This window comes from Protopterus annectens, chromosome 9.part0 (assembly GCF_019279795.1).
Source record: "Protopterus annectens isolate FY-2018-M chromosome 9.part0, PAN1.0, whole genome shotgun sequence".
NCBI classification, from domain to species: domain Eukaryota; kingdom Metazoa; phylum Chordata; order Ceratodontiformes; family Protopteridae; genus Protopterus; species Protopterus annectens.
The window spans coordinates 719,542,672-719,564,312 of record NC_056743.1 but is presented as its reverse complement, the minus strand read 5'-3'; the positions used below and the strand labels follow the sequence as shown (position 1 = coordinate 719,564,312).

Below are 21,641 nucleotides of genomic sequence, written 5' to 3'. Positions count from 1 at the left end.
AAAAGTTTTTTTTTTTTTTTGGGGGGGGGGGGGGGCAGTAAAATCACATAAATTGTATGAACCTTTTTGGAATTTCTCCTAATGCCGTCCAGTCCGCATCTTTAATTTTTATGGAATTGCTACAAACTAAACAAACCTAGAATATGTTCTTATTCAAAACAAATGACTAAGTTTCCTTCCTTTTATTCTAAACGTTAAAAATAAATAACACTAAATTATGTAGACACAGGCATGCAAGGGCGATTTTTACTGCCGCACAGTTCAGCATTTACTCCTCTCTACTCTCGGCCCGTGGTAAACCGAAACACGTACTTACACGGATCTTGTGATGTTTGATTGACACGGACCAAAGTTATCCCGGAATAAGGAAAGCACGCATGTGCCGTCAACCCGGATGTAAAATAAATATTACTAATAAAGAAAAAAATACCTTGAGCGATAGAAAAAATCGTAGAGCCACATAATGTGTTATAATTAGAGCTTGTGGATTCGTGCTGAACCACACGGGACGGGACCAGACTGAACCGAACTATGCGAAAGTAGATCGAGCTAGACAGCACTATTCCATGCCGACCCGGGATATAGAGAGTAGCCCGATTATAATGTAATGTGTCTCGGGAAAACAGACCCAGAACAAAGATAAGCAAGAGTATTGCCAGTATATCAAAAAGGAAATTGCTGTAGTCTTTTAGGTGTGTGGTTCACTTACTGTTAATCGTATAACTATAATAAGACAGTATTTCTTGTTTTAAAAGACTTGTAGAAAAGTGGCTTACAAATTCATACAAATTTCGACTATTTACAAACATAACAGCATTTATTATCTGAGGCTGAGGATACATTTATTAGCATAAATTGAGTTGCACAACTGCAGTTTTGTTATTTTTTAATTGTCCTTCATAGTGGGGAGATAATAAAAATAAATAAATAAACAGATAAAAATAGAGGGGTGCCAATCCAGCTCAAACCTGGATTATTCCAGGTCAATGGATTTCCGTGGTAAAAAGTATGAGAGAGGCAGCAATTGGTCAGACCCAGAGGTTGTTGAGCTCCTACAGCTATGGGCTGATGAATCTGTGCAGGTGGAACTTGAGAGCTGTCTACGAAATCAGCATGTATTTAACCGTATTGCAGAAGTGCTGCGTGAAAAGGGTATTCATCGTACTGGTGATCAGTGTCGTGAAAAAATTAAAAAGATGAAGCTTGAATACAGGCGTATAAAGGACAACAGCAAGACATTGCGTGGGGGCCGCACTTGGAAATTCTTTGAAGTAATGGACCGAGTGCTGACCAGCCGTCCTGCTATCTCCTACAGTGCTATGGGGGGAGCAGTCATAGCTCAACAGGTATTACAGACTGGCAGTGGAGTGGATACTGTTTCTTTCCATTCCCATCATCACCTTCCTCATCACCAGTTGCCTTCTCACCATCATCCCTTTGCAGGCCCTCCACACCCTTTTAGTAGTCACTCACAGCTACCAACATCTGAGCTCATGGAAATCAAATGTGAAGAAGTGGAATCTGATGACCAGTGCCTCTCTCCTGAGCCTCCTGCATCCATGAACTACCAGCAAGGTTCTGCTGAAGACCCTGATGCCGACAACAGCAGGGGCCTCACCAGTCGGAGCCAGGAATCACCAGGGTCAAGGGTGGATGCTCCAGCTGAAACAAGTATTTCGCCTTCAGGTATGGAAATAGATATGACAGCTCTTCTTTTAGTTGGTATTTGTAATTGCATTAAGTCAGGAAATATATATTTTTACTAAAACAAATCTCATGTTGCAGATTGGATAATTGCATTAATTAAAATAAAGGACTGAAGAAGTAACATCATAACGATGAAGCAAGTGGTGATTTTTAATACATGGAACTATGTACGTATTTATGCACCACATTTTTATACAGCCTGTATGTTTGGATTGGGGCAGAGTAGGTCCAAGCAGAAAATCATTAGTTGAGGGTCTAGGATTGTTTCTAGTACTGTTCTACTTTCAATTCAGATATTAACTCTTGAGTGTTTAGTTTATAAAGTTTAGGTTTTGGGCTTGTTCATGTCAAGTATTTGTCAGTGCCAGAAATTCCTGGGAGTTTAAAAGTATGCCCAGTGGATTAGGCATCCTGCAGTATCTGTCTTGTTTGCAAACTGCAGTCTATAAAGTTGATGTGTCAGAATGAAGGGGGAAGTCTTTGAGGCACCTGTGTTTAATAATTATGTGCTCACTGCAGTTAGGGAAGTACTATTTGGGTTTTGATGCCTTCAAACTCTTGAAATTTCTTGATAGGCCCAAATGAGCATATCACCTGCTATAACATTGAGCAAGTTATTCCCTGACATCTTTCCCTCTTAAGAAAAGAATCTTTTGATTCAACATTTTCTGTATCTCATCTATTATTTGGCCCCTTTTCCAATTCAACCTTTCCCACTTTCTCAAAGTGTCTTTTTCAAGAAAAGGGTCCTTCCTCATGAGTGCCCCTGGTGTCATGCATAAACATTGTAGTACTAAGAGCCATGGTTCTTCTTTGACGGTTAGTACTTCCCTTGCTCCACTGTGGTTCAACACCGCAAGAAAGTTCTGCAAGTAAACTTTTACAACCTGTTTTCTTATCTTTCCTTTATAAAAGAACTGTATTTCATTTTGTTAGTCCTTATGACTTTCTGTACCTCGGAATTGTCCCACATCAAGACTGATGTATCTTTTTTTACCTACAGATTATTTTTGCGTACATTCAGTTGTACCACAGTTAAGGAAGTAGGCATTCCATATTTTGTTTGTAGTTCCACTCTTGTACTTCAGCTAAATCCTAATAGGGAAAATATCTAAAGGTTCATCCTTCCCTTACGTATGTGTCATAGTAGTAATAGGACCGCTGTTGTCATAGTTTTAATAAGACTCCTGTTCATTGTAATTTGCAGCAGTTTTCCTCTATTTTTAGTTGAGCTACATTAACGACGACTGTCTTAGATTTTATTTACTCTTGAGTCATGTTCTATTTTTCAGCTGATGTAGACAAGGAAGACGTTGCACTCTGACTTTTTATCCTTAATCTTACACCTAACTATCACGATTTTCACATTTTGCTACAGACATATCCTGTTCTTAACTTACATGCAGGTTGTCCATATTACTAGATTGGGGACCTGATTGATTCTCTTAGCTGTTTGTGAGGTGCACTCGTAAAAGTCAGGTGAAGAGTGTGGGAAGTAGATCAGGTGGTGATGCAATCAATATTATAACTACATTTGTCTTAGTAATTGTTACTTATACTGGATACACTGTATGCCTGTGCACAAATGAGCAGTGTTATGAGAACTCAGCAGTATTACTTTGACTCGTATTCCCCCTTTTTCAAGGTACAGTGAAGTTACAGTTTTCTCTCTTCCCCTATATATGTATAAATATGTGCATGCACACATACTCAACACACAATTGTGTGTATGTGTATGTTTATAAATATGTAAGTAGCAATAGTAGGGAGCCATATCTTCTTATGTTTTAATGGACACCGGGACAAAATGCCTCCTGCAGAAATGTGAGTTTTTGATAGGGAGTCCAGTTCTACTGTAAGCAGATACAATGAGTGATATGACCATTCAGAAACAGCTACTTTTCTATTGTCAGTTTTCCATTTGTTTAAAAAACCTTGTTGCATTTGTTTACCTGTAAGTAATCCAGGACCATGCTATGTGTTACTGTAATTGTAGCTGTCATGAACAGTATGCAATTTAAGTAGCATTTGTGCCGCCTTCATTTTTTTGTTCATTTTTTTTAAAACTCCCCAGCCTTAAGAGTATCAGTATGCAGTATCTGTTGATGAGTGTTTGCACTTCATCATGCTGTTACAAATGATTTCTTGCTGCTGTTTATTCCCAGCCTTGTTGCCACCCTTAGGTTCTGTGTAACAGTGGGACAGTAGCATTTTTGATTTTATGTACTGGCCGACAGCGAACTGAGGCCTTAACCTAAACTAGAGTTTTCATTAACGGGCTACATACCTCAACCAAACATGCCTCCATAGTGCAGTACTCTGATGACTCTTCCCTCACCTGCTATCCTCCCACCTTAGATAAGCTACAAGATATCTCCCATAAATTCTTCTCTTTCATTGAATCCTTGATCTTGAAAAAAGAACAAACAAAAATGAGGCATCCTATCTAGAGCCAACCATTACCTCGCAGACTCATGTTGCTACCACATATCTCCTTCCAACCCTACATTATGCATGTCCAGTACTTGTAACCCTTCAAGATACCCAAAAGGCAAAATTAGAGACATTCCTCAATAAGATTGCAAAATTTGCTCTGAAGCGTAACATTTAAACACACCATTGTCAATCTCTAAAACAAAGCAGACTGGCTAGAACTTCCACAACATCTCGTATACAATCAACTACGTACTGCATGCAAACTCATTAGTAAATCAGAGAAAGTACAGTTGTGTAAAATCTTACCATAACAGTAGATGTCCTTGAATTCACAGCTGCAGTATTCCTTACAAATGGGATTCCCTGCCATGAAGTCCTCCGTCCGGCCAGTTTACAAAAGTCTACTGTTGCTTTAAGATACATTGAATGTCACCTGCACACTTCTTGCGTAAGGTAGGGCATAAAGGTGACATTCATGCGTACCATCCTCAGAACAGATTGCCCCACTAGGAACAGCAGTCCAAGGAAAACCAAGGAGAATCTGCACAGCCAGGAAGGGAAAAAGACCAGGAGGATGGAGGGAGGGAGTGAATACTGCAGCAGTGAAGGCAAGGACATCTACCATTATGGTAAGATTTTACAAAACTGTACTATGTCCTTACATTCACCGCTGCAGTGTTCCTTACGAATGGGAGAGTGCAAATGCTCAAGAAGAAACCAGGGAGGAGGAAGCAGCAGAGCCCTCCAAGAAGCCATGAAGTATGGCAGCAGCAAAACCAGCTCTGGCTCTGGAGACACCATCCAACTGGTAATGCTAAAGGTATGTGCAGAAGTCCAGGTAGCAGCTCCAAGAATAGAATTAGTGACTAAGCCTTTGAAAAAAGCACCAGAAGAAGCCACAGCTCTAGTGGAATGAGCCTTTATAGAAAAAGGAAGGCTCTCACCATAAAAAGTGTAACAAAAGAAAATAGCCTTTGAAATCCAAGTGGAAATAGTTTGCTTGGAAATAGCCAAACCTAAAGACCTAGGATGAAATTAAACAAATGACTGGTCATACTTTCTGATAGCTTTAGTTTTAAACAAATAAAATATGAGCTGTCTATGCACATCTAAGGTATGTAGCACCCTCTCACTGTCAGATTGCGGAGATGGAAAAAAGTAGGCAAATTAATAGACTGATTAAGTGACAACTCATTAACCACCTTGGGCATGAAAGATGGATTAGTATGCAAGGACACCCTGTCCTCATGAAATATCAAAAAAGGTGGACAGGCCATAAGGGCTTGGAACTCGGACACCCATCTGGCAAAAGTAAGAGCTAACAAAAGAACTGTCTTACAAGAACAGTGTTGTAAGGAAGTTGAAACAGCAGGCTCAGAAGGAGCCCGAGTCAATTTTTCCAGAACAAAGTTAAGATCTCAGGGAGGAGGAACAAGCTTCCTGGGTGGTCTAATATTAAGGACACCTTTAAGAAATTACTTAGCCTAAATCTAGAAGCTAACGGGGGAGTTAAAGGCAGACAAACAGAAAGAGTTGATAAGTGGGCCTTAATAGAAGAATAGGCCAAACCAGCATTGAGCAACTCATACAAATAAGAAAGAACCAAAGGAACATCCACAGAAAGTGGGTCCAGGTCACAAGAAAGACACCAAATAGAAAACCTCTTCCATTTAGGTAAGTAGGATTTCCTAGAAGTAGGTTTCCATGGCCTTCTGCAGGATCTGCAGCACATCCTCGGAAAAAAAGGTGTCTATGAGGAATCAAAACCCTATCTCCCACAGTGTCAGTTGAAGCGTGGACAGGTGGGGATGGGTGAGAGACCCCTTGTCTTGTGTGAGGAGATCCACCCTGTGAGGTAACTTGTGATGATTGCCCCTGGATAGATGCAGAAGTAGAGGAAACCATTGCTGCTGTTGCCAAAAGGGAGTCACCAGCAAGATTTTGGGAGAATCCTGTTGAATCTTAAACAGAACTCTCGGAATGAGAGGAAACTGAGGGAATGCATAAAGAAACATCCCCTTCTAAGAAAATGAGAGGGTGTCCACCTTCCATACCAGAAGACCTGGGACTCTGGCACAGAACAGAGGAAGTTGACTGTTCAGATGGGAGGCAAAGAGATCTACTTGAGGAGTATCCCACTGGTGAACAATGTCCAGAAACACATCCCTGTGAAGCATCCATTCATGGCATTGAGTGACGAACCTGCTCAGATTGTCTTCCACAGTGTTCCAATCTGAAGGAATGTAAACTGCCTGAAGAGTCACATGATACTGGCTAGCCAGATCCCGTACCAGAAGTGCCAGCCAGCAAAGACGGTAGGATCTCGTACTCCCATGTTTGTTGATATATCACATGACTGTGGTATTGGCTCAGAATACCTTGAGAGGCCCTGCAGAGAAGAGAGGATGAAAAGCCTGAAGAGCTAGCATAAGAGCCCTCATCTCTTTGATGTTGATTTGCTCCTTCTGCTATGGGGTGACCACACTCCCTAAGCCCTCAGGGATCCAAATGTTGCTCCCCATCCCACATCTGAACCGTCTGTGAACAGATCCTGAGAGGGAAGCAGAGGCTGAAAAGGAAGCCCTGGATTCACAGACAACTGCTGAACCCACCACAGAAGTTCTTTCTTGAAATACGGGAGAAGAGGAACAGGAAAGTCTAAAGGATGCTCTTGCTGAATCCACACCAACTTCAGAAACCACTGGAACTTCTTCATGTGGAGTTTGGCCAGAGGAAATATCGGAATGGTGGAAGCAGTGAACCCCAGAGCGCTCAGAAACTCCCTGGCTGAAATAGAGGCCAGGGGAAGAAGAGTTTGAAAGAAAGAAATGAGAGTTAATGCCTTTGGAGGAAGCGGGGATGCCAGCACTGGCACCGTTTGAAACCTGCAACCCAGAAAGACATCATCCTGCGAAGGAATCAGGGAAGACTTTTTGAAGTTTATTGTGAACCCCAGTCTCTGAAGAAGAGAAATGGTAAAATGACTTTGAGGCATGCAATCAGCAGGCCATCCAAATAAGGAAAGATTTGGATCCCTTGAAGCTTGCAAAAGGCAATCACAGGAGTGAGGCATTTGATGAACACCCTTGGGGCAGTAGAAAGGCCAAAGGGCAAAGCACATAACTGAAAATGCCAGGAAGCAACAGAGAAATGCAAAAATCTCCTGAAAAGAGGATGTATTGGAATATGGAGATAAGCATCCTTGAGGTCCAGAGACACCAGAAAGGCCTGAGAGAGCAAGAGAGGAAAAATGGACTGAAGGGACAACATCTGAAAAGAAGTCACCTTCAGAAAGGTGTTCAGATGGGAGAGGTCTAGAATAGGTCTCCAAGTACTACCTTCTTTCCTGGGCACTAGAAATATTTTTGAATAAAACCCTTTCCCCCTTTGAGACACAGGCACTTATTGAATAGTAGCCTGAGACAAGAAGTCAAGAAGAACCTCTGGGGAAAAAAGGAAGCTATTCTCTAGGAGGCTGAGGAATGCCCATAAAAGGAGGGCGGGAAATCCAGACCATGAAGTACCTTTGACGAATGATTGACAGAACCCAAGAATCCTGAGTGATCCAGAGCCAAACAAGAAGAGAAAGAGAAAGGCAAAGAGAAAGAGGAATGTGGCTGGGAATGGGTGGATAGTCAGACAGTATCTGGTTTGTCAGGAAAGGAAGGCTTAATAATCTCTGCAGTCTGAGTGGCCTTAGCAGGAGTAGTCTGATACCCTTTTTACCTTTAGAAGGAGGGCGAGACTGCCTACAAACAAAGGCAGACTTAGAAGGGTAGTTCCGCTGAAATGCAGGCACAGGAGAAACAAATACGTGCTTAAGATCCTGTATAGCCTTCCCCTTGTCCAGAAGAGACTTAAATAAACCAGCAGCCGCTTCACCAAACAAAAGAGTATTATCCAGAGGAGCATCCAGCAACTTAGCCTTAATATCATCAGGCAAAGGTTGAAGCCGAAGCCATGAATATCTCCTCAGAACTGAACCAGAAGCAGCAGCCCTTGAAGAGGCATCTGCTGCATCATAACTACATTTAATAGAACGACGAACTACCTTAGAGGAAATCCCAAGCAAGGAAAGAGGAGAAGATTTATCCTCAGGGTCTGGAATATCAGAAAGAACCCAACAAGTCTGAGAAAGAAGAGCCAAGACATATCTAGAGATATGGGTCTAATAATTAATAGCCCTAAAAGCTAGGATAGATGAAGTATAAACTTTCTTACCCAGCCTATCCATGGTCCTACTGTCCTTGTCAGAAGGCAGTAACTTGGATGAAGGAAGCAATTGGGATGGCTTATCAGAGGCTACACACACCACAGAGGGGTCAGTAGTAGGACATTTAAACAAAAAGGAGCAATCCTCAGGCACCCTATAACACCCGTCAAACTTCCTGGGAGCAGGGGGTAAGTAGTAGGACATTTAAACAAAAAGGAGCAATCCTCAGGCACCCTATAACACCCGTCAAACTTCCTGGGAGCAGGGGGTAGAGAATCCAGTGCTTCAAAGGCAATGGAACAAACATCCAATAAAGCGGGCAAGATAGGAGGAATGGCCAGAGGTTTATGAGATTCCATCTGCAGTAACTCAAAGTACCTTTTATGGATATCCAAAACCTGGGCACAATCCCACTTAAAAACTTCCATCATCCTAGAGATCGTGTCCCCAAAGGAAATATCCTCAGAAGGATTATCTAGAGTATGAGAATCTTCCTCCTCAAACCCGTAGTCTAAAGGAGAAGGAATCTGGGTAGAATAATCAAGGGAGTCATCATCAGAATCCACCTCAGAAGAATGCAAGTCTCTGGGCCTTTTAGGGGAAGAGGCGGACCAAGGAGGAGCAGGAACTGAAACCCCTTGAGGAGGCCGCAGTGACAGTAAAGCATTAAATAACCACTGAGTGAAGGCCTGCCACTCACTTTGTAGATCCCTAGGAGCAGAAGAAACATGGTTAGTTTTCAGCTTCTTTTTTGAAGGGATAGCCAGCCTAGAAACCTGAGAAGGCCCAGACTCAGGACGGCATTCCACAACTGCAGTAGGGACCTCTTCCCTAAAGAGAAATTGTGTAACCCCACTAGACACCTTGGAAGCAGTCAACCATGGTTCCCGTTGGAATGTCCAAAACAGACTCCTGCAAAGCCTCGTCGGATGTGCTGCCTGTCAGATCCTCACTGGCCTCCAACCCAGATGCAGTAGAAGAATCTGACAAAACAACCGGGCTAGCCTCCGGGTGCATAATAACCTCAGGAGAAACTCCCTGCAGAGGCTGGATAGTGGAAGATTCCGGTCTTAACCTTATGCACCTTCTTCTTCTCAAACGGCTGACCCTCGGGGCAGGAAGTTCCATTTATAGAACCTGCAGCAAGAAACTTGCTGCTTCTCAAGGTACAAGGAAAGGGAAGAAAGCCTACTATGAAGAGTTTTGGGGGATAATCGCCTGATAAATTGAACAAGATGTATGGTCGTGAGCAGCACTAAGGCAAAAAAGACATGTATCTTGGCAGTCTTTATGGGGGAATCAGTCTCCCACACTGGCATTTACTCTTCCTGGATGACATTAACCCCAAACAGCGCAAAACAAACAGAAAAAGTAACCAAAATCCCAACTGGGTACTTATCTGCAACTGTGCGGACTCCAGCAAACAGGAATAAGCACAGAAAAACCAACAAACAGAAAAACAAATGTATGTAACAGATCAGCATTTAAAACAGCGTCCGGGCTGGCGGCAAAGAAGTTCTGAGGACGGTACGCCTGACTGTCACCTTTATGCCCTACCTTACGCAAGGAGTGCGCAGGTGACGTTCAGCATACCTTAAAACAACGGTAGACTTTTTGTAAACTGGCCGGATGGAGGGCTTCACGACAGGGAATCCCATTCGTAAGGAATACTTCAGCGGTGAATGTAAGGACACCTGCCTTTCACTGCATGACATCCTAAAATACTCCCCCATCCCCATAAACCTACACACTAGCCTTAAAATCTGACAACCACCACCAAATCAAATAACATCTCTGGAGACTCACTTCAAACTATGTCTCTGAACTCTGGAATAAATTGCCCCAACCAAAGAGACAGGCAGGCAGAATCTTACATTCAAACCTCAGCTGAAACAATTTCTAAGAGCGTCATGGCTTTGCCCTTGCATCCCTAAAGGGTAAACCATAAATGTGACCATCTCTCATCTGCACTCAATAAGCCTAAATACTAATAACCACTACTACAAGCTGCCTTGCCTAATACTCCTAGGAACTACCTCTTTTCAGTTAATCCCCAACAATAACACTAGCTCTGCACCCACGCAACTTATTTTCTAGCTAACCAGTAGTATCTATCTTTCTTATATCTGGGTAGTCTACTAGTCAACCTGCTACTACTGCTACTATAGTAAATTGGTGTCTAAATAAGATCTGACATGTATGTCAAAGAATATTAATTTTCATTTACTCCAGAAACATACTTAATCGAATGTTTAATGTAAGGCACATTGAGCTCCGTTTCTCTGTACTAATGTCAAAAATCATACGTTTATCTAAACTGAGTTGTAAGTTTGCTACAGTCTTTTTCTGTTTTGTGTATGTGGACCTTTTCTCCCCTGGCATCCACTGAAGATGGGTTATTTTAAACCCAGTCGGACTCTCCCAGTAAACAAAGGCAGTAAGTAAGTAAATACGTTGGTGATGTCAAGGCTTATTGTTATACCACTTTACAGTAATAAATTCCTTTCACTATCTTCTCAGCCTATTCTGTTGCACAAGTTCTTCATCCCTTTGGGGAGAAGGCCCTAAAGTAAAGCCTAGTTATCTCATACTTTGCTTCTCAGCTTTGTTAATCTGTACCACATAAAAAGAGGGATCTCTAAAATTACCTTTTCAGTCTCTGTTTGTACCTCTGAGTCATCTTGCATTTGGGAGTGGAGGACTTAGAACTGCTGTACTCATCATTTTCCACACCAAATCTTTTAAGTACTGAATCCAGTTCCAGTGACATCACCCACTTTGATTGTCTTAGATGGATGTCTCTCATTGTGACAGATGGTAAGCCAGCACTGGAGAACTCTGACAGGCAGCAGGTAAATAAAGCTTAGCCATATGAGTGGAAAAACAGATGTGCTGGTTGAATGAGAGGAAGAGTGAGGAATGTTTGCTGTTTTTGTCTTTCGCTGTGTTTGTATCCAGATCAAGGGATGTCATTGTCTCCCATTACTCATCCCTCATTAAGGCCAAACATTGAGTCTAATGACCCCTCTTTGGCATGCATCTCTTCAGACACACGCAACAACTGGAATGCCCACAGAGATACCATATTAAAAAGATACAGTATCTTGTAGAGGATACGGTTTGTCTGGAACAGACTCCTCATCCAAGTAAAATAAAGCTCATCCTTGTCCATTTTCAAACACAGCTTGGATCTGTGGATGGAAAAGAAACATTAACCCCAGGACTACTTCCGGTACTACTAATGGACTGAGGCCATCTCCTAAATGCTTTATCCCATTCATGGATCCCTCAAATTATCTTTAGTATGATACCAGTTATTCTCATTAGTGGTAATATATGATACTCGACCATGGGATGGGTAAGGCCAGTCTTTAACCAAATAGGATAGGTTATTTCAAGCACAAAAAGGGAACTTAGATAGGCTTAGAATGGCCTGCAAGGGCAGCTAGCCTTGTACTTCTACATGAACCTCTTTGAAATGCTAAGCATTAAGCAGGAAAATTTATGACCTTGAACAATTTCCTTTCTGCATTTGAAATCATACCTGTTTAGTATCAAGGGCAGTATGTTGTCTCATATGATGTCTCTTTGTCCACATTTTCTCTCTGATATATTGCTGAAAACTTTAAAATGTGTATGTATTTAATTTATTCAGTTGAAAGTATCAGAAAATTGAAGTCCTTTCTTAAGTAACGTATCAATTTACATTTGTGGATAAACATAGTAAAACAGTCTAATTATTTATGTTTGTAGTACAGATTGAACCTGTAGACTTTAGTGATAATCATTAAGTTTCAGTGTTAACATTGCTTCATTTGGCTGAATAAATTCATTTAAGACCTAGCAAAATGTTTTACTTTTCTTTGTGAGGAATTTAGTGTTTATATGTATGTGTGCATATTTGCTTATGTGTGCAGGGGGTGATGTAAAAGTCTACATGCATAAAAAAAAAAAATGACAATTTTTTTTTAATCTTTTAGCTACAGTCCTGGACACACCTGTGGCAGACAAAGGTAAGCTCCATAGTTTTCTGCATTTTCAAAACAGATAAGTAGAAAGTGTAAATATGAAGAAAAAACACTATAATTTACATAAACATGTTTTGTATATTTTGCATGTTTCATTTTTTTCACTACAAGATCGGTCCGTAAGTCTGATCTGAAGCACCAGTACTGGTTGTGCTTCCGTCCGTCCTTCTTGATAGTCCACTGTATTTCACAGTAGGCCTCCGCATGGTACTGGACCTGAATGCATAATTTTACTATCTTTTAAACAAACTGCCCACCCCTTTTATGTGTTTGTAATTACTAAGGTTAAGTTTGGAGCCTCATAGTAAGTAGTACTAGCCAGCTCCACCCACAGAGTAAAGATAGCTTCCTAAATGTCTGCATTGTGCTTCCCTGCTAAGTTAGAACACTCCATCAGCACCATCTAATGCAGGGTCATGATTATATTTTCAACTGAAAATATTAACTGTAAATTACACCAAGACACAAAACAGTTAATTATAAGATAAACTAATTACTTTTTGTAGAAACTGTTTTTTTTTTTTTTTTTTGCCATAGTGGCTGTTTGGTTATCTTAACAGGAATTTAGTGTGGTGTGCTGGAGACTGCCTAAGGTCTATTGATTTTGCCTAAATAATTGATTGATGTTTGTGTGTATAAGGTTAGTTTAAGAAAAGAAGTGTGATACACAATAAAGTTACATATTTAGTAGATTAAAATGTGTATTAGATGAAAAACAAAAAAATTGGAGTTCTTTGTCCATCTATTTAAATTCTCAAAACTGTTACAACACTAAACTGTTATGCTTAGTTCATAGGTTGTTACCAGGCAGCTGATCAAAGAGGCCACCTTTTGCATAGTCCCTGCAATTCCCAGTACTTGCTGTCCCTTCCCATGAGGGTTTGTTGGGTAAATCTGTGGTATCCTTTGGTTAACCTATCCATTCGTACATGTTATGCTTGAAATGAGTGAAGAACGTTTTGGAAGTTATGTATAAGATGTAAAACTGTTGCAGCCTAAGGCTGAACCCATTATGCAGTAACATGAGAAGTTGTGTTGCATAGTGTGAAGATAGGTGAAGGCTGCCAGCCTAGCCAGATATAATTTTGTAGATAATTCTGTCATTTGTAAATATTAATATAAGCCACAGGCTTGTTGTCTTAAATGGGAAAAAATGGTGTTAAATGTGGAACTGCAAAAATGTAACAACAGTGCACTCTGCTGTAGCAAAGCTGATAAGTCAATTCTTTGATGTCAAAACTTGGAGCCGAGATGTCTAGATAAAGGCAGTCTGCCTATTGTTTTGAGGCCAGAGTTAATGGCTAGAATTTGCATGTATAATTTATTTTATTGCCCCGGCTTCCTGACCAGCTGCAAGATCAAAGGCTATTAACCTCTGAGATTCTGTTAGCCTAGGAACCAGAAAGAAATTATGTAATATGAAATGAATCAGTGGTACTGTGTTATCAATTTAAGGACAGAAAGAATGAGAGCATTTGAACATTTGTCTTGAGAACATCCAACTCACCAATCTGCCTGTGTCTATATGTAAGTAGGATTTTAGAACTGTGTTTTCTCTTAGAAATAGCTAGGAATTAGGAAGATTAGACTGTGTTTTCCTGTGTTGATGTCAGAACTTTTCTACTGTATTATTTTAAGTATTTCTCTGTGATCTCTTGACTAGCACTGTTTAGTAAGAAGTATTGTCTTGTGTTTTTATTATTAAATATTTTTTAAACCTTTCAACTGTGGCTGTTTTGTGTAGAGATAATTTAAGCTCTAAGAGTACATTGCATGTATATCGTAATACTGTACCATGTCAGTCCAAATAAGTCTTGACTGTTCAGTTGCACTTTCCATTTGGATAATAATATTGCACAGTATAATTGGACACCCTTTCATAAGGGCCTTTGAGTAGCTGATGAATATTAGCTGGGTGGTGGCAGTGATTTCTACCGTATAGTCTGGGTAAAAGGGGCACAGCTGGAGAACCTGTGCTAGCCTTCCCCAGGAGTGTCTGTGTGGTTGTATAAACTCTTATCTCAAAGTGTGTGTGTGTGTGTGTGTGTGTGTGTGTGTGTGTGTGTGTGTGTCAGCTACTTGGGCAAGGACACGAAGCACTGGTTGGACAGAGAGGGTGCTGGAGGTTTTAGCTTACCCACTAGGCTGAGATCTGGACCCTATAGCTGTGCCAGTGGGGAGTCTTATTGGGGACCTGGAGAGGAAGGGAAAAACCAGCTCCAGACTGCTGTGATCTCTGTGTGCTCATAAGGGAAATTGTACTTTACTGTGTGTGTATTTATTATCATTCCCTTATATGGACGCCCCTCACTGCTGTTAGTGGTGAGGACTGAAGCTACTTGATTGCTGGGCCACACATACTATGCTTGTTTCTATAAAAAAAAACAGTTTTTTTTGAATGCTTAAAAATATCTTGCAAACATTGTTAATAGTAATCATGTTAACATTAATAGCAATTGTTCATCAAAGCTTATATTTTGCATGCTTGTTTATCTTATCAAACTCCAAAACCCAAGGTAGCTTTGATTTAGTATAATGTCCCTTATTTATATGACAAAGTACAGTATTGTGGCATTTTTCCTGTGTTTTATAAAACAAATGCAAAAATCTAAATAAAAAAAGTTTTTTATCTATCAGATTGTTTTTAAGTACAGAAGAAAAATATTCTGTTTTCTGTTTCCACTGCGTCTTTCCTTTGAGGATATTCACTCATGATTACTGTGATGTCCCTGCACTGGCCCAGTAAACAAGAAGCCTCAGTCCTCACAACTAACACCAGTGAGGGTCGTGCACATTGGGAGGATGACAGGCGCACACACAGTAAAGTACAATTTTCTCTTAAGAGCACACAGAGATCACAGTCAGTCTTTGAGATTTGATTTATATACAAACACACAGATACTCCTGGGGAAGGCTGGCACAAGTTAACTAGCTATGCCCCCTTCTGCCCAGACTATAGCTGCCACCAACCACCCTTACTCATCAGCTACTATAAGGCCCTTACCAAAGGGTGACCATTTCTACTGTATGTACGATTATCCAAATGGTAAGTGTGTCCAAGGCTAAGTCTATTTAGGAGTGGCCTATACAGTGTCACGAAATACATATGCAAGTACCTTAAGAGCTTAAATATCTAAACAAAACCAGTCACAATTAAAAGGTTTAAATACATTTAATAATAAATAATAAAAGAACAAGAGAATACTCAATAACTCAACACATTGACAGCAGAGTTCAGAATCATAGGAAATATTTTAAAACAACATGCAGGACACTCTCACATAAATACAGAAAACATCCAGACTAATCTTACTATATTTCTATCTCTAAAAGAAATCACTGCAATCTAAGTCTTACTTACAGAGCAACACGCAGGCAGAAGTGCTGGGTGAATGTTTCTAGGTCCAGAGACAAATACAAAATGCACAGACTTTCTCTCTGAGATAGTTCTTAAATTAATAATACACATTACTGCTGGGTTAGCTAGATGACATCACTACTTGATACTTGCCTCTAGTTCCCAGGCTAAACAGATACCAACAGAATTTAACATGTGTCTATGAAAAATACTTCTCTGTTAGAAGCTGACACTTATCTCTTAGCTTGCCTGAAACTGGAAGTCGTAAAACAATTAACACTTTTACATTTTAAACCTAGTAATTATTTATTTCTTAAGACAATAGAAAGAAACTCTAGCTTCAGACATTCTGTCTTCTAGCTGTGGTAAACACCATCGTAAAACTCTTTACTTGTCAACTTATTTTCTTAGAGTTTTGCAAGTTAAATGTATATTCCAGCCTTTACCATCAACATATACATTTGTATAGGCATGTAGCTTATACACATTTCTGCTCTTTTCCAGCAGGGTGCACTGTGGTTACAATCTTGAAGCTCAGTACAGAACATATATATATATATATTTTGCATTTCTAAGGCAAGCATACAAATCATATTACTATTCACAAATGACATATAATTATTTACAAAATTCTAGCTGGCTGGGCTGGCAGCCTTCACAATTATTAGTGCAGCTAATAGGTCATGGATTAAAAAAATAGTTGAACTTTATTGTTTCTTTCCCATTCCCATTGTGAACTTCAGACTCAGAAATGAGAGCCATAGAATTTCTGGGTATGTGATCAGTGGCTGTTTAACATTGAATATGATAATACATTCAGCAAAAATGCACCTTTTGTATGGCACATTTCTTTATTTTTTTACAAGACTGCTGACTGCCTGGTTGGATAACATTGCTTTAACCTCGGTCAGTAGCTGAACAGTGGGACTAAGATGGAGTAGGAAGATCAGGCACCATTTTTCAATGACATTTTTTAAAGCAGTTGTGTGCATTTGAGGATGATTTGGGGAAAATTATGAATTAGAAAAGAAGACTGAGAGAAACTAAAAAAAAAGGAAACAGGATGCCATGTCTGGAGTTATATTTTATTCCAAATGATAAGAACCACATGGAGGACACAGCAGAAGTAATAGTCGTTGTAGAGGTACATCTTGTAAAGTCAGGATTTTTGTGCATATTTAAAAATGTACAAACACTCAAGACTGTATTTTACTTGAAGGAATGTAGCATAATTAAGTAAGGATGCCACATAGATTTGTGATGGATCAGAAGCCAAACTGTCAGAAACAGAACTGAACACCTGGGTTCTAAATTCTAAGTACAGAACTCTATAATGTGAGATGTTTATCATTTTGATTCATGTGTAATTCAGAGGCATTTCTTTTGAGCCTTGGATTACCTGACCAGTCAGTGTATCTTGCTCTGTAACTGGCCAGTCACATGACAGCAATTAAAGTCCGTTGGAAAATTGGACTTCCAAGAGCAGTAATGGGAAGGCTTTCCTTTTGCATCTGCTTTCAATTGCTTGGCCATAGGAGAAGGTTCAGTATAACATTGTTCACACCTCTGCACCACTGAAGGGCTATTTTGGGACTTCAGGCTGCATAAAACATTGTAAACAAGTATTTTAAGAGTTGTTAAGCCATTTTGTTTGAGATTATGTCATCTCACTCCACCTTGCCAGAGCCACATTTCTTACTGACAATAACATACTTCTAGAAAATGCCTTTTAGTCTACTACTCTGCAAACACTTGAATTTTAAAACCAAACAGTTATTTTAACACTTATGAAATAACACTTTTTTTCTAGCATAGTTTGGAATTTCAAAACATTTTGTAAGTGGACTTTGCAATTAAAATGTTTTGAATACATTATATGCAGTCATTACAGTTTTTGGTGCTCACAGTTTCCTTTTGCCACATATTTTAAATAGCCTGCCAAAAGAAAACATTGTATTGTTTCATTGCAAACACCGTCTTTTAGATATGCAGCTCTTAGATCTTTGTGACATTTTGGGCCAAAGTCTGTCACAGTCATGATTATTCTCATGTGAAAAACTAATTCTGGGTGAGTTATCGTTTATTATTCTGAATTATACAATAAAGGATCATTACTATTCAAAAAAGAGCAGACTGATTGGACAACCCAACCAGTGTGCCCATTGTAAATCGAACCTATAGCAATAGAAAGAGGTCTGTCAGCTGTTCGCCTGGTCTTCCTATTGGAATATGCATGGTAGTGCCATCCAAAAGATGCACTCACATGCTTCTACCCTACAGGAATAAATAAGCACATTAAAGATCACATGCAAAAGGGCAAAAGAAAATTCTGCAACTGTTTTTCATTTTTGCCTTTGCCAAAAATCACCTTGTTGCTTTGTTATCCTTTTTTTTTTTTTTTTGATTAAGAAGTTAGTTTTAAGAATGCAACTTTTTTTTTTTGATAATAACTCCAGGTCACAAAAACTCTTAGCACAATGACTTGGGCAGCAGAAAGTAGAAAGGGCTGTTACCAAACTTAGGGAGCCTATAACAAGAAAAATAAGTAAAAATCCTGTAGAGGTATTAGAAATGTTTTGGAAATTTTATGAGCATCTGTATAAAGCAGAGGAAAGTGGAAATCAAGAAAAAGCACACATTGAAGTAATTGTGGAAGACTTCAATGTGCTAAGGTTGGAGGTTGATAAGGATCAACAATTAACAGCTAAGTAAGAGGGGGGGAGAGGAGATAAAATCGGTGCAAGAAATTCTCCAGGATGATGAATATCAGATGGTATTCCAGTGGAAGTTTGGAAGCTAGGAGAGAAGAAAGTGACCAAGATCTGAAAGATTTAGTTTAACAGTATTTTAAGTTCCAACATCCTGGAAGAAAGCTGTGATGGCTGTAATACCTAAAGATGTTAAAGACTCAACAGATCCAGCTTTGTATAGGCCCGTTTTAGTTTTAAATCATGATTATAAAATGTTTATGTCTGTAATAGCTAAAAGCATGGCAAAGTTGTTAAAATTAATACGTATGGATCATTGTGGTTGTGGAGGGAAGACAAACATTTGACAACATTAATAGAACGATGATGCTCCAGAGGGAAAGAGTATATAAGAAAATATCACTGTTGGTGGTGGTTCTTGATGAAGAGAAAGCATTAGACAGGGTAAACTGGGATTTTATGAGTAGGGCAGTAGAAGCATTTGCATTCATTGGTGCAGTAATAAGGTTAATTGGGAGGATGTATGAAGGATTGGAGGCAAAAATGAAAGTGAGAGTGTTCCTCTGATAAGTTGTGTCTTAACAGTGGAACCAAGCAGGGGTGTCCTCTTTCCCATTTGTTATTTGTGTTATATTTAGAGGCATTGACAAAGAAAATAAGGAACTCAAGAAATTCAAGGATATAATTGGTATGGTAATCAAGAAAAATTGGCTTTATTTGCAGACAATATCATTTTGTATCAGATAAAACCAGAAAAGTACATGTCAGTGTTGTGGAACAGTCTCAGACAGTTTTATATGTTTTTCAGGATATAAAACTAATGAAGACAAAACAAAGGCTATAGCTGTAAACTATGTGCTCACACATGAATTGGTTCAGCAATACCTATATTTATGGAGACACAATAAAATGAAGTATTTACGAGTCTGGGTTAAAAAGGATTCTGCTATGGCAGCTATCAATATGTGGGAAGAGACTCAAAAAGATCATAAAAACTGAGAAAATTGAATCTCTTGTTTATGGATACGGATAGCAAGATACAAGCAGTGAAAATGTTTTTAGACTGTTTAGTTTTATGTGCAAGTGGGGCATATTTTCTATCAACCAGAAGAGAAGTTGTGGATAGTAATTAATAAAAGAGTTGAAGGATTTTATCTGGACGGGGAAGAGGGCAACAGTCAAGTGTGATAAGTTTAACCTTCCAGTAGAACACTGCGGTTTAATATTACCTGATTTGAAGGAATATTTTAGAGCTACACATTTAAGGGTCATATAAATAACACAAGCAGAAAACTATCATTCAAAGTGGAAAGGGATGATGATGAAGAAGGGAATAAATTCAGGAAATAATGAAATAATAAAGTGGGATTTTGGATTCAGATCCTTAAGGAGAATAACAGGCGGACAGAATATTATATTCATATGGTAGCAGAAAGTATTCCAAGAACTAATCCAACACAAGAATGGAGAACGTAGTTTCTGTTGATAAGGATGACTGGAGTTAGGGTACACAAAACAGGCAAGAGGGGGCTGGCATTACCTGGAGAAAACTGGCAAATGAACCAATGCATTGAGAGCAAATAACTAGAGAGGGAAAGATAATAGAATAGGAAGAGGCCAAGAAGATGCAGGTTAGAGACTGCCTTCTCTATCAGGGATTGATGTCAGACTGCAGGCAAAGAGAAAAGGATGGGGGAATGCTAAGCGCAAGACCTGCTCTGGTAGAGTCTTTAGATGAATTTGAAACAGAACGTCTAGAAGATTTAGGATTTTTGCTTGGAAGTGTTTGCATAAGTATTTTATATTCCAGGTGGACTCCAAAGAATTTTTCCTCAGATAGATGACAAACGTTGGGGGTGTGATGGGAAAGAAAGAGGTAACTGTGAACATATGTTTTGGGAGTATAATGCGTTGGCAGGCTTTTAACATTTCCTGCAGAGTATGCTGTCAGAAATATTGGGTGAGCAAATTGGTATATTTAAGGAAATTATTTTTTTTGGGGGGGGGGAGATACAGGACCTGAATTTCCTAGACATATTAAGGCCTTGTTAAGTTTAATTCTGGTGACTGCCAAAAAAAGCAGTTACTAGAAAATAGAATTGAAAGTCTAAACCAACTGTATTTTGAAGTAGTGCATATTGTAACAGATAAAAGAACTGAAAGTGGGATCTTTAGAAAATGGTAGGAGCAAATCGCATAGAAAAATGGAAATTGTGGGTAAAAAATATTCAGAATAACATTTTGGAGGGGGAGTGAGGTGTACTGGATGGCAGGAATTGAGCAATTTATGTAATGTTGGATTGATGATAATTGTATAAAAGAATGCATGTGGTGTATAATATTTGTAACTGTGAACATGTTAACATGGTTTGTTTCTTTTATATAAATGTATGTTCTGATATGTCTTAAATGATAATTCAATAAAGGTGTTTAAAACAAGTTCGTTTTAAGCAAAAATAAGACTTTTAAAATTGTTTTATGTGCTTGTTGACATCTGCTACCATCCTGGAATATCACTATTCTTTTATTGACTTCAGCCATCAGTGATTAGACAGAACAGCACGTTTTATAAAGAACAGTCTCAAAATATAAAAGAAATACCTGGAAATTATGCAAAAAATGTAAACTGTTGGGAGAGGGGGGCAGAGACACTAACTTTCTGTGCCCTATTTCCATGCACATATACAGCATGTGTAGTATGTCATTTGGGTGCCCAATACTACCAGAAGCCGGCAGAAGAGCACTAAACAATTTTTATATAAAGACATTGTATAGAAAAGGTAATAAAATGGGAAGAGGCCAAGAAGGCATTTGGATTTGTTTTCTTAAATAATGTCATTGTATAATAGCAATAATCCATGCTTGCATGTGTGTAAAACTGGATTTATCCACAGTTGGCTTTGTTTAATCACTCAGACTTTCCCCTCATGATCAAACCATGCCAACCACTGTTTACCCACACCCACCCATGGATTATTGCTAAACTAGAAACCAAAAATAATAAGGTTGTCAAAATAAGCATTTGTAAATAAACAATCTGCAGCTAAAAATATATCTTTCATTATTTGCTATTGGGCTTTTAATGTCTTTCACAAAACATAGCTGAGGGTCATAGAATGGTGAATGGTTGCTTTACTTTAATATATCTTACTAAAATGGACTGCCCTATCCTGAAAGTTAAGTTGCTGGCA

The 21,641-nt window shown here is 39.2% G+C and overlaps 1 protein-coding gene across 1 annotated transcript in view; it reads left to right on the top strand.

The window, feature by feature from the left end:
- The first annotated feature begins 407 nt into the window (after window positions 1-407).
- The window catches only part of LOC122810579 (1-aminocyclopropane-1-carboxylate synthase-like protein 1), a 790,733-nt gene continuing 769,499 nt past the window's right edge, over window positions 408-21,641 (top strand). The window contains exons 1-2 of the mRNA XM_044082158.1: window positions 408-1,686; window positions 12,337-12,369. Coding sequence (XP_043938093.1) covers window positions 987-1,686; window positions 12,337-12,369 — 733 coding nt within the window. The 5' untranslated portion in view covers window positions 408-986. The remainder of the gene's footprint in view (window positions 1,687-12,336; window positions 12,370-21,641) is intronic.